At 43.5% G+C, this 17,193-nt stretch overlaps 1 protein-coding gene across 1 annotated transcript in view; it reads right to left on the bottom strand.

Annotated features, from left to right (window-relative positions):
• Positions 1-15,508, bottom strand: part of LOC137914105 (carbamoyl-phosphate synthase [ammonia], mitochondrial-like) — a 31,884-nt gene extending 16,376 nt beyond the window's left edge. The window contains 25 exon segments of the mRNA XM_068757723.1: positions 576-757; positions 1,034-1,097; positions 1,175-1,240; positions 1,554-1,695; positions 1,870-1,988; positions 2,582-2,758; positions 2,844-3,042; positions 4,394-4,604; positions 5,677-5,821; positions 6,457-6,585; positions 6,729-6,886; positions 7,056-7,245; positions 8,604-8,699; positions 8,870-8,968; positions 10,342-10,419; positions 10,623-10,764; positions 11,219-11,322; positions 11,456-11,584; positions 12,271-12,360; positions 12,514-12,606; positions 12,723-12,779; positions 12,872-12,961; positions 13,086-13,230; positions 14,049-14,158; positions 15,389-15,508. Coding sequence (XP_068613824.1) covers positions 576-757; positions 1,034-1,097; positions 1,175-1,240; positions 1,554-1,695; positions 1,870-1,988; positions 2,582-2,758; positions 2,844-3,042; positions 4,394-4,604; positions 5,677-5,821; positions 6,457-6,585; positions 6,729-6,886; positions 7,056-7,245; positions 8,604-8,699; positions 8,870-8,968; positions 10,342-10,419; positions 10,623-10,764; positions 11,219-11,322; positions 11,456-11,584; positions 12,271-12,360; positions 12,514-12,606; positions 12,723-12,779; positions 12,872-12,961; positions 13,086-13,230; positions 14,049-14,158; positions 15,389-15,508 — 3,135 coding nt within the window.
• Between the last annotated feature and the right edge of the window lie 1,685 nt (positions 15,509-17,193).

The raw sequence follows: 17,193 nt of genomic DNA, 5'->3' as shown, positions 1-17,193 counted from the left end.
ACCATGGGGTGTGTTGTGTGTTGTGAGTGAGAATGTGTGCTCTTTTTAATAATAACATGCAACCCCTTTTCCTGTCTGGCTAAATCCAAAAGGGATCCTGTTTCCATGGCGATGCCAGGTTGCATCTCTTCATTATTCATGGGCCGAGTCTCGCGCTCCTGTCCAGGGTTTATCTCCATGCTCTAATGCCATATTTATCACACGCAGAAAGCAAGGGAGGGCTGTAGCTGCGAGAGAGGGGATTGATGGCAATGTTATCACCCCGAACAAACAAAGACTTCATCACACTCTGACCCCATCACAACTTTAACTGGATCACAGTTCCTCTGCAGGGAGGAAGTCAGCGGACATTAAAACAGAAACAACGCAAAGGAACATAGGACACAACAGGCGAGGAAAATCACCTGTGGGTTCAATTCCCGCTCACGATAATTTGCCAAATGTCAACGCCACACTCTGTTTCCATGTCACAATCTCACCTGTCACCTGTGAATCCTGATGCATTCTGGGATAGACTGGGCAACCCAGACTAGGATAGAGGGTTAAGTGTCGAATGATAATGCAAAACTATTCACCTCCTGCTCGGTGATGTCTAGGATGCGTTCCAGGGTTAGCTCCTCGAAGTAAAGCCGATCGCACTCATCGAAGTCGGTGCTGACCGTCTCAGGGTTGTGGTTGACCACCACCGTCTTCTTGCCCATCTCTCTCAAAGCCCTGATGCTGGACACGGCGCACCAGTCGAACTCAACGCTGCTCCCTGGTAGATCAAACCAACGGCATTCAGAACGTTGGTCATGAACAGGAAACTGAAGGAGAAGCAGACATGTTTTCTTTTCCTGAGTAACATCCCGATGTCAGAGCTGGTAAACCAGCCCAAACACTGCAAGGCGTTGTAAGTAATGAATGCAAAAATGTTCAGCTCAACAGCGGTGGGATCAATGTCAACGATGGAACCGATATAGCTTAATCAGCAAAATCATGACAAACGGGCTGAAACTTACATACATTAAAAAAATCAATAATAACGACTCACCAATGTGGTAGGGCCCGCAGCCGAGAACCATGATCCCCTGGCCTTTAAAGTCGAGGTCATGCTCCTAATGCATCGAATGCATTTTAATGTTAACATTGCTACATTGCTATTGTAAAAGGTGTGTTTTCTCCTCTTAGTTACCTGACCGTGATAGGTACAGTACAGGTAGTTGGTCATGGCTGGATACTCTGCTGCCAAGGTGTCAATCTGGGAGGAGTCAGACAAAATAGAGGAGTATCTTTAATCTCACACCTGTGGCGCATTCGGCATCTGCTGTTAGTTCGCTTTGGTAAATGTCTGACGCGGGGCTACTCAGATCAATTTAGCATTACATTCAGGAATAAAAAATGTGTTAACTGAAACAAGAGTTTGATGAAGGTCATTGACCAATAATTTTAAAACAGAGGAAATCAAATTAATTTCAAGGTTTTTTGCAGGTCTCAAGGCGTATATCTGGAGTTACACTTAGGACACTTCCACATTTAATCTGAACAACAGTGGCCTCTCCTTTAACGCTCACCTGTTTGACCCAAGGTTTGATACCCTGACTGAGCCTCAGGTTTCTCGCCTCGTGCTCACTGGAGCCCAGAATCTGGCCAAGCTGCCGATCTGAGAATCCATTCAATTTGGCCTTCAGTAGCAACTCCCTGGGTAGTGTGTCGCTGAAGGGGGACAAAACAACTGATGCTCACAATACTGCCTACCATTTACAAGCACATGCCCGCAGGCAGTTTATTGATTGCAAGTTAAAGTAGAACTTCTATATAACGGAAATCTAAAACTAACAACGAGTGGCTGGTGGACCAATCGGTGCGTCTGTGTGCGTGTTGCTGTACCTCGTGTGGTCTGCCAGCTTCTGTTCCAGCTGCGTTATCCTGTGGAGTTTGTGGAGGAACCACTTGTCTATGGCCGTCAGCTGGTGGATATGATCAATGCTCATGCCGCTGTGGAGGGACTTAAAAGCAGAGACATGAAACAGACTTGGACGTTGGATGTAATTTCATCATCTGCTGGATTTGTCTCTGTTCATTCATGACCAACACTGGATTATTCTGATCGCAGATAATTCTCTGCTCAACTCTAATTTAAAATCACTCGTCACTTTGACACTAAACGTGGGGGAAAAAAAAAACTTCAGAGATGAGCCGGATAAAAGTTGCCTGTAGAAGATGAAGCAACGGAAGGGGGGGGTGTTATAACATTTCTCACCGCATAGTGAAACATGGAAAACCATTCGCAGACGAACACGTGAAGAGGGCTTTCCTACACAACACTTTCAAGCATATTATAAAAGTCCCAGCTATCAGATAAATAATCACAATTTTTATCCTGTGCTTGTTTTTGCAGTGATTATAAGCCCCGTGCATCTATTTAACCTAATTAGCATATCAAAGGCAAGTATTTCCATGCACTAGCCAGGCAGGTAGGACAGGGGACTCATTTTGATCCACGTCATCCTACTTTCACGGCAGTTTTGGCTTAACTTCAGGATGTGAGTTTATTGAGGAAGCAGTTATTCATTATTGATGTTAGGGAAGATGAGTGTACCTTGGCAATAGAGAAGATGCGGGTGCTGGAGGGCACAGCCAGGTCCTGTCGAAGGTCCTGAGTCTCCGACCACGCCCTTTTGAGTGGCAGGAAGGGCATAAAGCCATCCACCGATGGATGACACATCCTCAGGGCCTTCTGCAGACTCTCCTCGAATGTCCGGCCCACCGCCATCACCTGAATCCAGAACAGACCAAAGGCTGGAATCCATCAATGTGTATGAAGATGAACAATGAAGTGAGTCTTTAGCAGTGAATCCCACCTCTCCAACGCTCTTCATGGAACTGCCTATTTCATGGGACATGCCCTGAAAGCGGTCCAGGTCCCAGCGTGGGATCTTGGTAACGATGTAGTCTAGACTGGGCTCAAAGCATGCAGTGGTCTGCTGTGATACAGCGTTCTTGATCTCTGGAAGGGGGATACCCAGAGCCAGCTTAGCGGCAACGAAAGCCAAGGGGTACCTGTGAGACATGGCGCTTTGGTATCAAACGAGTATTGTTAGAATGATCACACGTTATTAATCTTAATTCAGTCTGTCATATAGCATTGTCTCCTTTATTCTGTCTTATTGAAATATCTCATGATCTCTTGACGATAAATAACTGTCAAAACCCATTGTCAGAAATGAAATAAATATTTATTTTCTTATAATCAAATATTTCACTTTTAGTACCTCACTTTGTTATTGCGTTTTGCCATGGAAAACACTACTGATTTCCATTGCATATTAGATGTACCTAAACTGACTTGTCATTTTCTTCCAAAAGAAAAACACAGCATGGTAACATGTTCCATGGAGACTACATATTTAGTGTACAGCTTTGAAGTATTACAGATGTTACCTGTTATCCTATCGGAGGGTGAGCATGGCAAAGGAGCAGTGAGCATGGATGACTTACCGGTAATATAATTCAAAAACAATTGGCTGTGTTAAAATATCTCAGTAGATCCTTGTTCAATCATACCGGAGGTATGACACAATAAAACACATTCTACTTTTTGAGACAATAATGGAAGAAATGAAGCAACCTTGTTTCCAATCAGGCAGTAGTGAGAAAATGGCAGTGGTTAAAGATGTTTATCGGGTGAAGAGAAAATTAACACTTTAATTATACTGGAAAGAAGTTTATTGGGAGGCACTGGAGAGTGAGGATGCAATTCTTTATATTTACTGCACAGATTGCTAAAAGTCTGGGAGGAAATTACAGGTATGTTATTGTCTAATTAACAGTTTTATATAATTGAATCATTTTATATATGACTCGGCTTCATTCTGGAATGGTACTGGAGAACAGGTAACATTTTCTAATAGCAGAAACCGAGGTAGGGCATCTACGGCCAGGGGCAGGCGTTATATTGGAAAACGTGGAAAAAGTGTTTTTTGCACAGTATAAAGAGGGAAAATGTTTAAAATCGACAGAGACTGATTTTTGGCAAATAGATATCTGACCCACAAAACTCATGCCGACCCAAACAAGTTTAACAGTTTGACTTCATGAGCAGGTCAAAAACATGTTGCACTTTCCCCTTCTCCTCTTCTCTGCATTTGTTGACTGAATAATTTTTATTTTAAATTCGCATTCTACTGTAGAGCGTCGATCCTGCACTTGTTCAGGAAGCAAGCAGTCGGCGTCGCATTATCGTCTGTTATTCCATCTGCGATTCCAGTTTTGACAGAATACACATTCTTAACCTTTTTCCAAAATTCACACCAAGACTCACCTCAACTGATCTGACATAATAGCTCGTCTCTGTAAGAAAAGCCGTTATTGCTGGAGCATAAGCCGCATTTGTGTGCATGGACTTTCTCACCCGGTGGCTTTGGAGGCCAAAGCAGAGCTCCTGGAGAGTCGGGCGTTAACCTCTATGATGCAGTACTCCAATGATGAAGGGTGTAGGGCATACTGGATATTGCATTCGCCAACGATGCCAAGGTGACGAACGACTTTGATGGCCGTCTCTCGGAGCATGTGATACTCCTCGTTGGACAGCGTTTGGCTTGGTGCCACTACAATGGAATCCCCTGAAGTGAAGAAGGAAGCATCTCTTAATATGGCCAATATACTTAATATAGTATAGTCCCCCAAAAAAGGTTTCAATCCACATTCAACTCTTTTTGGATTATTAATTTCCCCATGGACAGAAAATGAAGTTTGAATGGGGGGGGGGGGGGGGTGCAGACTATCTATAATCGCAGGTACACGTCAAGGTGTCCCAGATGGTTCAGGTTCTAATCTAGATAGACTTTAAAGGTCAAGTTTCCCACTCAAGTCCTGATTTTCAACACTGTTCTTGAGCTACAGAAAAGAGCCAAAGCAATAAGGCAAGGGTCAAAACCAGCTGTCAAAAGCATCTAGACATCCACTTTCATGTACACAGTTAATTTGGTCCACAGGAACAACCTGCAAAGAACAAAAGTAAATGTGTTTGCCTTAAAACAGTCTCACAGCAGAGAGGGAAGAAGACAGAAAGCACAACACACAACAGGAGAGAATGAACAATGCCTCCAATCAGATATGCAGCAATACCTTAGCATACGAGTGTAATTCGTTCCTGGACCGAGCTCGTAAATCAATTCGCTCGTACGTCAAATAAAGTTTTCACATATAAAATAATTGAAAACAATTTAATCCATTCCGGCCGTCTAAAAACACTCAAATCAACGCTGATAACAATGGAGAAAATGGTTTTTAATTGCTATATAGATGCAAGCGTACACACAAAATGATGAATGTAACATAATAAAATGTGGCTTTATTATTAGTTTTACCTTCAAGACAGAGGGTAGCGCTAACAGCGGTGTGCAGCGGAGGAGGAGGACGGCACATGGACACTTACGTACCGTAATTGTACCTCACACGCACACTTACATAAACTTAGACATGATAGTTACGCCTTTGGAAGGCGTTGTGTTCTTGATAGCATCCTTCTGTTTGAGGCTTGTACATATCGTCGTTGTACACCTCTTACACGGACACCACGGTCACATTGATCGATAATTTCTTGCTTCATCTCCATCGTCATCGTCATCACGCGGAACATCTCGGAACACTCGTATGTCGAGGTATTACCGGCTGCAGTGCACGTTTTAATACCTGTGTGGATGCCCATTGGGTCAAAGTTCTCCATGTTGCAGACGGTAACACAGTTATCAGCCACATCTCTCACAACCTCGTATTCCACCTCCTTCCAGCCCAGCAGAGACTTCTCCACCAGTATCTGACTGCTCATGGCCAGAGCCTATATACGCACACATACATATACATAATCAAATGCATTTAATCATCCACTATCGTTCAATAACGAACAACTGAAAAACATATGCTGTAGTTGTGATCATTGTCGAGCATTCAATAATTATGGTGGTACGATACAATTACAAAACTTACAAGCCGAAATTTTAGGTAAATAAATAACGTAACATCTGCATCTCCCACTTCATCCCCCCCCAGGAAATGCCACTTTATCATGGTGGGGGAGTTCGGAAGTATGCGGTCCGGGAACCTTTGCCGAGTGCTGCTCAGACTGTTGCCTCTGCAACCTGGCCCCAGATATGTGGTACAAGTTGGATAGATGGAACTCCCACTTCATGCATGTGTACTGATTTTAAAGAGGTGCAAAGCACTGGTAGCACATTGTGACAAAAAAAAAAAAAAATGTTGCCTCATAAACACAAGCTACCTCCTTTAAAACTAAAAAACTCTATCTAGACGCTTTCATCGTTATTCAGGTTAAACATCTAAAAATAAAGGGAAGGAAAAAAAGCTACAAAAATTCATCAAATGAAGTGTATGTGAAATGTGCCAAAAGCTCATTTGATCAATCAAAAGAGTATAACAATTCCCTCTGTAACAATGCCTACACTAAATTCTGACCTTGTGGGCAGTATCTTCCAACTTGGCTCGGTTTGCACAAAGGCCAGAGCCCAGACCTCCCAGAGCGTAGGCCGATCGGAGCATCACCGGGTAGCCGATTTGCTCTGCTGCGTTCACGGCTTCAGATACCTAAAGAAAGCATTTAAACATTTCCCCACAAGGACTGTTAGGACATTAAAACTACTATACTACATGTATACGCAGAATATATGCATAATTTGTCTCACACGGTTTTTAAAAGATAAGGGTCCCCCTTATGATCAGATACTTGCCGACTTCACAGCAAAACTCGGCGCAATCTTTTCATTGATCTCTGTCAGTTTGTCTGCAAAAATCTGTCTGTCCTCAGTGGCCATGATGGACTCCACTGGGGTCCCCAGGACCTTCACCCCATATTTCTCCAAGATGCCACGCTGGAATAATTCGACCCCTGACCACCAAAAAAAAGAAAATCCACATAAACGCATGTTTAGCTGTACAAGCAATACCCAAAGTCATTAACAGCCCCCCCCCCCCCCACCCCCATTCCCCCTCCTCCAACTTAATCCACGGGTAAACACACAGAAACGGTAAAATGTTACTTTTACAGATGTGCTCACCGCAGTTGAGCGCAGTCTGTCCACCCATGGACAGCAGGATGCCGTCTGGATGCTCAGTCTTGATTACATCAGTGACGAAGTCTGGTGTGACGGGCAGGAAGTAGACAGAGTCCGCTTGCTTGGTGCCCACCTCATTGGTCTGAACCGAGGCGATGTTTGGGTTCATGAGGACTGTCTTCAGGTTCTCCTCCTACGTTCCGCATGCAGACAGAGTTAGCGTCACACAGTTACACACACATGTTCAAGTCTGCAGACGAAGAGGAAAGCATTTACCGCCAGCAAATTCATTAAAAAGGACAAAAACCAGCAATCAGTCTAGTCCATCAGCGTTGCTTAATACCAAGGGCCCAAAATGAGGCATTTAGGTTTGTAAAATGCTCAAACACTAAAACAAAGGAGAAGCTAAATAAAATATTTATATGAAAGACATATAGATTTTTTTTTATTCATTTAAACATGATTATAGACAACAAAATGCAAAGTTATCATCATGAACAGGATTTACTAGATTTGTGCTTTATGTCTGCCATTTGTTAATATTTGACAAAGATTTGGTATGTGTCTAAAAGAAGGCAACAGAGCATGTCATAGTATGAATATATATTTTTGGGGTGGAATGACAGTCGGCATCTTCTTCGTTTTTACACTAATTACAGTTACAAGGTCCCCTGTTAAAGTACCGTATTTTTTGGATTATACGTCGCTCCGGATTATAGGTCGCACCAGCCAAAAAATGCATAATTAAGAAGAAAAAAACATATATAGGTCGCACTGGAGGATAAGTTGCATTTTTGGGGAAAATGTATTTGATAAAATCCCACACCAAACAACATACATGTCATCTCGCCGGCGAAGGCGCCGCACCGCGCTCGCGCGGACGGAGGATGAGGGGCACGGGGGCAAGGGGACGGGGAAACCCCGCCAGGCGGGCGCGCGCGCCGCGCGGCCTCCAGCGGGCGGGGAGGGGAGGGCGACGGGGCGACTGCTCCCCCAGCCGCGGCTCGAGCCCGGCCCCGCTTCGCACCCCAGCCCGACCGACCCAGCCCTTAGAGCCAATCCTTATCCCGAAGTTACGGATCTGATTTGCCGACTTCCCACATCTGTAACATGCCAGAGGCTGTTCACCTTGGAGACCTGCTGCGGATATGGGTACGGTAATAAAAAAAAGGATATATAAGTCGCTCCGATTTATAAGTCGCACCCCCGACCAAACTATGAAAAAAACTGCGACTTATAATCCGAAAAATACGGTAAGTAAAAAAAGAAATCATATTTGAGATATATTTACTGTAGTGACAGAGTGGGAAATATGGATCCTGCGGTAAGATGAAGATGATGATCGCGTGGGCCCGTTAGCAATCAGTTATAAAAACTGTGGTAATTAAAATATAAAAATTGAGCATTCCAGTTAGCAGCAAGTAAATTTAGAAGCAAATTATACAATCAGTGATTATTTCTAAGAAGCTGTTACACGAGCAGACTGACGAAAGAATGTTCAGAAGTCCCAACAGAGCTATTGATCTGAGGAGCCGCTCGTTTCCGACTTACCTTCATGGCCTTGATGGCCTGAGATCCAGAATAGTCAAACTCTCCTGCCTGGCCGATGGACAGACCTCCAGATCCAAGTACGAGCACCTTTGACACCTACATTTACGCGACGGATGGGAAACAACCATTAAAACAGGGATCTATGAATTATTGTGACGGTCGATCTGCTGTGCAATTATTTAAGACAAATAATTTCAACTATACTAAAGAAATTATTCCCACTTGTATATACTCTAGAATGGGCAGTCTGGTCCGACACTCTTTACCTGGACTCTGGGAGGGATGGAGAGTTTCTTCGGCATGATCGACGCTATGTTTGCATCCTTTCCTTTCTTCATTAGCGATATGAAGGCATCAAAGAGGAACTATAGAAAGGAAGACAGGAAGCGGCACATTTCCTGACCCCTTCACACTCAGCATGGAGCTCACGTTTACTGAACCACACTGGCGGTTGATATGAAAGCCAAGCTCTGCCTACGGGTACGAGGCTTTTATTGTGGAACAAATTTCACCAATCTCACCGATGCTTTGGGCCCCTTGTGCTTACGTGAGTAAAACCATGAATGCTTATTGCATCTTGTTTTTAGTCAACATTTACAGAAGGCAATTCTTTGTTACGACAACTGTTGCATCGGCGTTAAAATCTGAGGAACATTTGATATCTAAGAAAGAAATCATATTTCATTCATTCATCTTCTTGAAGACAAGACGATCATAATCGTCTCGCCCTTCGCCGCTTTATCCAAGGACACGACAGTGTGAACATGTACGGGAGCATACATACGGACAATTTGGAGTGACCAATTCACCTAAGTTGCATGTCTTTGGAGGTGGGAGGAAACCAGAGATCCTGGAGAACACCCACACAAACACAGGGAGAACATGCAAACTCTGCCCAGATGGGAACAAAATCAGGAACCTTCTTGCTTTGAGGCGACAGCACCACCCGCTGCGCCACCATGCTCAATGGATGATAACAAATTGAAATCAATTCTGTGTGTAAAACTACAAACACATGATCGAACTAGGCTTGTGAAATTGCAACTGGAACTCTTAATGCACTGTTAAGTAATTTAATGATTGGCTATAGGGCAGCGGTCCCCAACCGGTTTCCTCTCACGGACCAGTTTCATGCCAGACCGGCGGGTAACTAAATAAAAAAAGAGGAATTTAAATGTAACCCCTAAACCTTATATTAAGCACTTGTAATAATCATTAAACTATTATTACATCAATATCTACTCCTGCACAGTTGCTGCAGTTGTGGCCGCAGCAACTGCATCTGTCCATGTTCAAGTTTTTTTTTTTTTTTTTTTTAATTCAAAGTTGTTGTCTTTTAATCCGGGGTTCTTGATCTCTGTGTCGAAGCAGTTCGTGAGGCTTGTCACTGCCTATAATGCAGAGCAGACTTGGTGAATGACTAACATGTTGATAAGCCCACATTCTAAGTTTGGCTCCTGGTTTGTCTGTTAAAAGCAGCTTTATTTTGTTGGTACATAAAAGAAGATGCTTGTTTTTTCACTCATTTTCATTAGTTAAGGGGGGGGGGTTAGTTTTTTCAGGCTTGTCAGGATTCACACGGAGAAAATCTGGATGTTTTTCAAAATAAAACACCCGTCTGTCTGAATGATAAAATAAAATGATCAATACAACTCTTTCTGTGTGGCCTGGTAACAAATGCCTAAATTAAGTAATGAAGGAACAATAAGGTAGTTTGTTTAGAAAAGTCCGTAATTACCTCTGTGTCAGTGGGACCGCCTTTAGCTTCCGGGTGGAACTGGGCCGTGAACACAGGCTTCGTTTTGTGCACGATGCCCTGGAGAACATGCAGATTTGCTATAATGAGACAAACAAATCTGACAGTATCGTGCATTTTATTTCTTAGCATTTCAGAAGCACGCAAGTCTAGTTTTGTCAAATATTATTCTGCAATTTAAGGTCTGTTATGCACTGTAGCGCATTCAAAGTCCGGAACAGAAATATCACAGCATGAATTATTTCACACGGAGCGAAATCTACCTCGTTGGTGCCGTCATTAGCATTGATGAAAAGTGGGCTCCATCCCGGGGGCAGAGACTCGCTGTCAATGCCGTAGCCATGGTTCTGTGCTGTAATGAAGGCCTGGTCAGTCATTAAATTGATCACGGGCTGGTTCTGGCCTCTGGGGAACATAAAGCACTGTATTTATTGTGTCACTCAATCTCTGAAGCCATTTATAAATGATTTGTGAGTGCAACAGAGTTTATGTAGAGCTCGCGTTCAAGGTTCCCCGTGGACTTTAAGACCTCGCGGAGCATTATGGAGCCCTTTCTAAAAGTAGCATGTTCAAAGTAGCGGCGTCCATGCACATTAAAAGAGGACGTGTGAGCGACAACACACCTGGATATGATGCAATACACCAAGATATTGATAGATAATGAAGAAAACACCAGATAACATGAGTGGAAGCAATACTGCATTTATACATTTGCCTTTGCAGATTGTTTTTAAAGAAGAAAATGTACTTTGGCTGAATTTCAAAACAGATTGTTTACTGCAGACCCCCCCCCCCCCTTTAAATATGAGTGTTTGAAGAGCATACATATTGTGAGCTAATTAGCTTTAATCGCGCTCACCTGTTGCCCATGGGGAGCTTATATGACTTCGCTCCTGCAGCTAAAGCAGTGATCTGGTTGCCCATACAGATCCCAAATACGGGCTGAGGACGCTCCTCCAGCACCTTGACAGGAAAAGAAATACAGCTAAAGTAACTAAAGGCACGCTGAGCGTCATGTCAAATCCTCCTTTTTTTATTTATTTTTTATTCTTGAAATCTCCCGAATCTTTAAGTAACGGCTTCAAACTGCACCAACCTTTCGAACATTTTTGATGAGTGTCTCAGCCAGAGCTGGATTTCCTGGTCCATTGGAAATGAACAGGCCGTCATATTCTAAACTACGCAAGTCCTGGTTCCAGGGTACAAGGTGGACCTCAGCGCCCCTCTGCGCAGGGAGGGGGGACACATGAAGCATGTTATTTTCAGCGACAGCAAGACGGCACAAACAAAGGACGAACAGAAGCTTCCTCTACTGACCGGCTGCTGAAACCCCTTACAAGATAATATGATTATTATACAAAACATTTCATGTTATTTCTTCCATTTGTGGCACGTGTTGAGCTTTTAGACATTAGACATCCTTTTTAAGTACATGATGCGGTGAGAACTAGAAAGACAATCAGAGATTGCAGACCCTCGCCTCCAAAAGACTATTCGATCTTGTGAGACAGTAAACAGGGCTTCCGGATCAGAGGGGCCAAACCTGCTCTAGCTTGCTGCTCCGGAATGTACTACAAGCCATCTTCTGGACTCTTTTTCCCATCATGCCATTCGTGTCCCTCCCTCTTAAAGTGGCAGTTTACAGCACAGGCACAATTCCAGATGTAAAAATAATTCTAGAATCTGGAGTCAGATCTGGATCAACGCCATTCTCGGGGAGGACCGAGCCACGGACAGAACCTTGCTTGTGTAAAAAATTTCAAGTTGATTGGGTTACTAGTTTTTGAGTTATGCGCTCGGACAGACAGACAAACAAACAAACAAACAGACAGACAAACGAACCCAATTGCAATACCCTCGCCTCCCCTTCGGCGAGGGTAATTAAACAAATTCCTCGGCATCCATTCTCACCTTAACCAGCAGGCGAATTATATTGTGTTTAATACCACAATCAACAGCCACCACTTTCAATGGCTTTCCTTTTCCAAAGACCTTAATTTCCTGCAGTGGGTGGGAGAGGCACAGCAAAGACAGGTCAGCACGCGTCAACAATGTTAACAAAAAGGAAAAAACAATCTGATCTTGAGTTTGTCTTTTGTACTTCGTCTACCTGACGCAACGGGAGGAACAATAATAACAGTTTGCAGTCGTTACCTTTGTTGAGACCTCTGCAACCAGGTTTCTCTTGTTGGGGTCAGATATCTCCACAGGCTGCCCACTAAATTCAATCTTTCCCAAAACTGTACCCTGAAGAGAAATCACAGGTAAGAGGACACGGGCAATAACATGACCTCCTTCAGAACGCCACAATGAAAGAGATCTAGCAGCTGAGTGCAGCATTTCAGGCTTCTGTATTCCACTACCCTGTCTCTGATGATCTTGGTCAGCATTCTTGTGTCGATTCCAAACAGCGCAGGAACCTTTAAAGAAGGTGGAAGGTCCACATTTATACATTTACCAGCAGTAGTCCTGACTTGAGAAGACGTTTCCATTAAACCAGCTGTTTCCCAACCTTCTCTTCTTGTAGCCATTGTCCCAAAGACTTGACTGCGTTCCAGTGGCTGTACTCATGGCTGTAATCTTGGACCAGAAGACCAGATACCTGGAAATATCCAGCCGCAGATTGATTATCCGATTCAATGTTTACTTTCTAAAAATTTCAGGGGGGGAAAAAACAATTCAAATATTTGGTAGCAACAACTAGCGTGGGCACAGTATGTTCCTACCTGGATGCGAGCCGACTCCACATATTTTCTCAGACCCAGCTCATCCAGCTCCTCGGTGTTGGGGACGCCATAGTTTCCTACTATAGGGTAGGTCAGGCTTAGGATCTGGCCTCTGTAGCTGGGGTCTGTCAGGGACTCTGGATACCTGTAGCAGAGTGCAAGCAGCTCAGACGTGTCTGGATATTATGATGAGGCACTTAATAGTTAGGTACTAAGATTGTAATGATTAAAACTAAACAAGCACTGATTGATCGGCGCTGATTTCCTTCATTTGGGGTGGGATTTGGCCGAAACCGATCTCATCTACCTCTGCAAAGGTCTGAAAGTCAGCCACTGTCCCCTTCTGCTCTGCCATGAGATCTTGCTCTACTTGCCCTAGCCTATCTCTCCACCCCCAAAACAAGTGACTGCAATAAGTCTGAGAACAACGACCTGTGCCTTGTTAATTCTTATTACCCGTTGACTTATGAACACGTTACAAAGAATGTTTGCCTTTTAGGAGCTTTTTGTCCTGTAAGCTGTTGCAAGTTATTTTTAGATTGACAATTTTATATAGAAATAGTCACAAAGCTGCTGCATTTGGGCATTTTTTTCTTTTATATATTTTTTGCACTACAAGAAAGAAATGTATTTGTAAAAGCAAAATACTGCTGCGCACTTTATTTTTGGTGAAAGGCTCAAAACAGTTTTTTAAAGTGTAACCTGTTGCACACGTTTTGTTTGGTTTTCAATAAAATAAGATTGAATGAAATATTGAGGGGGGGGTGTATGCGGTCAGTTATTAAAAAAATCAGAATCGGCAGGTCAGGACTTTTTAAAGATCGGTGATCGGGCAGGAAATTGCAATCGGTTTAAATTTTAGCATCTGGCATACCAACAGCTGATCCGTGTTTGTTCAAGTGCACTATTTTATCTAAAATATGATATAGTTCTACTCCTCATGCCAGCATGACGTCTTCTTACCCCACCAGGCCAGTATTGAAGACTAGCTCTCCAGCTACAGAGGCTTTGTGCCCAAAGGAGAAGCCTTTCATCCTGGTGCCATCCTCCAAGACCAGGTGGGCTGTCTGGGCCTGGGAGTTCAAATAAAGCAGGCATATGATGAGTAAAAATCTCTCCCAAATAATAACCTATTCCTTTTTTTTTTTTAGGATGCAGGCTTGGACACACCAAAAGCAAACCTTTTGAAATAAATGTGTTGTAGACCGAATTCAAGAGCGGTGGCAAACAGTGAGCCTCTGGAACTTCATGCTGGGACTATGGACCAGTGTGGATTGTGATATGAATGCTGAGCAAAACGACTCTCTTCTGTTCTCTGTGTGTGTAAAAGTATCTGAATATGAAGGTCGATGACCCGCCACGACCTCCAGCCGGTGGGCAGCACATTATCTCTCTTACACGTCTGGCTGATTTATGAATTCTTATTCACTCAGCCATCTCTCTATTGTGTGTGTGTGCTTTGCTAAATCAATCAATGAAGTACTGAGCAGCATTGTTTGCTATTGCAACAAGCTAAACACTGACGCATACAGTGTAAAGAAATAATATTGTCCATTGTCTGAATGATTCTGTCTTTTTTATATGCTTAACTGGGACCAGAGTGCAAATGTTGGAATGACAATAAAATTCCTTGATTCCTTTAAAAAAAAAAATAAAAAATAAAAACACGTGATCCAAATCAGAATTAGAAATAGATTCTTCTGTGCTTGCCGTTCACATTGTCCTGAAGATAAATGGTTTCAGTCACAAACGAGCAAAAATGGAACAGAGATGCTGCCCACGTGGTCCATTTGCTGCTGCTAAAGCGAAAAAAAGAGAAAGTCCAACAGATTTCAAACATGATGCAACTTCGTCGCTGATGAACGCATGAAACACGAGTCCAGTTTTTCTTTTGCCGTTTGTGTATTCATTAAGACGGCATTCAAAAAAATAATACTTAAATCAAGTCCAAAACGAATACTCCATCTAATACTTTGTTTCTTGCACCGTTCCAAACTGCCTTAAAAAGTTCTGCCCCATCTGCTGCAATGCTGAGCCACGAGAACGCGTCAGGAAGGAACAATTCAATCACGCATATCGAACTATCTGAACTGAGCTTAAATAAAGTTCTTCTCACGCACGCTCCCGACACACCGCGTTTCCGAGCCGCTGTGCGCGTTTCAATTACGCCCCAAACATTTATCTTTTTTTTTTTTTTTGCATGTTTATACATTCCTGCATGAACATCTAAAATTGTTTGGATTACGGGGGGGGGCATCCGTCAGGCTTTCCCACGCAGCTCCTTCCCATTCAGTTCTTCTTACCTTAACGGTCACATATTGAGCTGTGCGCCTTCTCAGCCAGGCTGACGTGTTTCCCACTTTCCTGCTGACGACGCACACTCGTCTGAGCCTCTGAACGACACTGTTAGTGAACAGCAGCATGTTATTCTGAGTTTTACGCGGGACAAACGCGCACGAGAAGTGACGCCAACTCCGCGTAAAGTAAACTTGATGAATGAGTGATTTGGGTCTGCCACCCCCCCAACCTGGGTCGGGACTGGTGAGCGGGCGTTGTTTTTCTCCGCGGTGGAAGCGGACGACGCTCCGATTGGTTTATCAGGAAAACGCCTATTTCTAGTCAAATATCAAGATGACACTAATGAGAGTCAGATAAAACTGGTGCTGAAATCCAAATAAATATAACTACCCATTATTTACTCACCAGAATATCAACTAATACTTTATTCATGTGGTATTCTACCTGATTGTTATGGTATTCTCTGTGTATCTAGAATAATTTGGAGCCGCCGGGAATAAAATGGTCTCACTCTCATGTTCCTAAACCGTTTATTATATATTTTAAATCTGTTTTAGAAATGACACGTTGCCACGTTAGAAGTGACGTGACAGCGTTTGAAATGTCACACGAGGAAAATCTGAGTTAATTATCCACACACACACAAAAAGAAGTGAAAGAGCACGCAGTTAAGGCTTTTCTCTGAAAGTAGTTGCTTGGAAAAGGGCACAACTGGCCGTGGAAAGGCTTGCTGGTGGGATTAGGATCGGCCTGCGTGTATTTGCTGATCACTGCAAGACTGCGCCTCTGTGGAGAGGAGACGGCTGCCGGGCTGCCACTCTGCTGGTGTGTGAGTAACGGGACCGGTGTAAAGAGAGCAGGCAATGTGTGAGCGCACGGGAACAATCCACCACGCGCTTTTTGTTTTTTTTATTTTTTTTGTCACTTTTGAAAGCTGTGATGTCGGTTGTCTTTCCAGAATTCAAATATGACGCGCCTCATGTTGTCAAATAGATCGATTTTCTTTACATCTGCATGTACACATACTTTAAATGTACATATATTTACCGTTCAATTCAAAGGTTGGTTGTATGCTTGGTGACACCTTGATCAATCACTTTATGTATGCTGATGACCTGGCCATATTGTCACCGAGCAGTGCTGGCTTCCAGCAGCTCCTGGACATATGCACTGGCTATGGTATCAGGTTTGATGTAAAGTATAATGCCAAGAAGAGTGCCGTCATGGTTTGTAGAACGAGAGAGGATAAGGGTTTGGACTTCCCAAGATTTTATCTGTCAGGGCAAGTGCTGTCTGTCTGCAGCAGAACCAAATATCTGGGCCACATCATCAATGACCAGCTGGGAGATGATGATGACATGTATAGACAGCGGCGGATGCTGTATGCGCAGGCCAACATGCTGAAGAAGAAATTTAGTTGTTGCTCTGAAGCGGTCAAAGTCACCCTCTTCAGGGCCTTTTGTACGCCACTCTATACTGCCCCCTTGTGGATCAAGTACAAACAGGCCAGCATGCAGAAGTTGAGGGTGGCATACAATGACTGCATGCGGATACTTCTCAGGAAGCCAAGATGGTCCAGCGCCAGTGAGATGTTCTGTGGTGTCGGGGTTAACGCCCTTAATGCTCAGCTGAGGCACCTGTCATACAGGTTTATATGTCGGCTGCATGACTCAGGGAATGACATCATCAGAACACTGACTCAGCCAAGCCTAAGTGCTGTGAAATTTAACTCAGGTATTTGGTGTCATTGGTACCTGATGTTATTATAGGATTACTGTGTTTACTGTGTAAACGTTGTATATGTTGTAAA

Source organism: Brachionichthys hirsutus, unplaced genomic scaffold, assembly GCF_040956055.1.
Source record: "Brachionichthys hirsutus isolate HB-005 unplaced genomic scaffold, CSIRO-AGI_Bhir_v1 contig_1089, whole genome shotgun sequence".
NCBI lineage: Eukaryota > Metazoa > Chordata > Actinopteri > Lophiiformes > Brachionichthyidae > Brachionichthys > Brachionichthys hirsutus.
The sequence above is the reverse complement of the archived record's forward strand: the minus strand, read 5'-3'. Positions and strand labels throughout refer to the sequence as shown.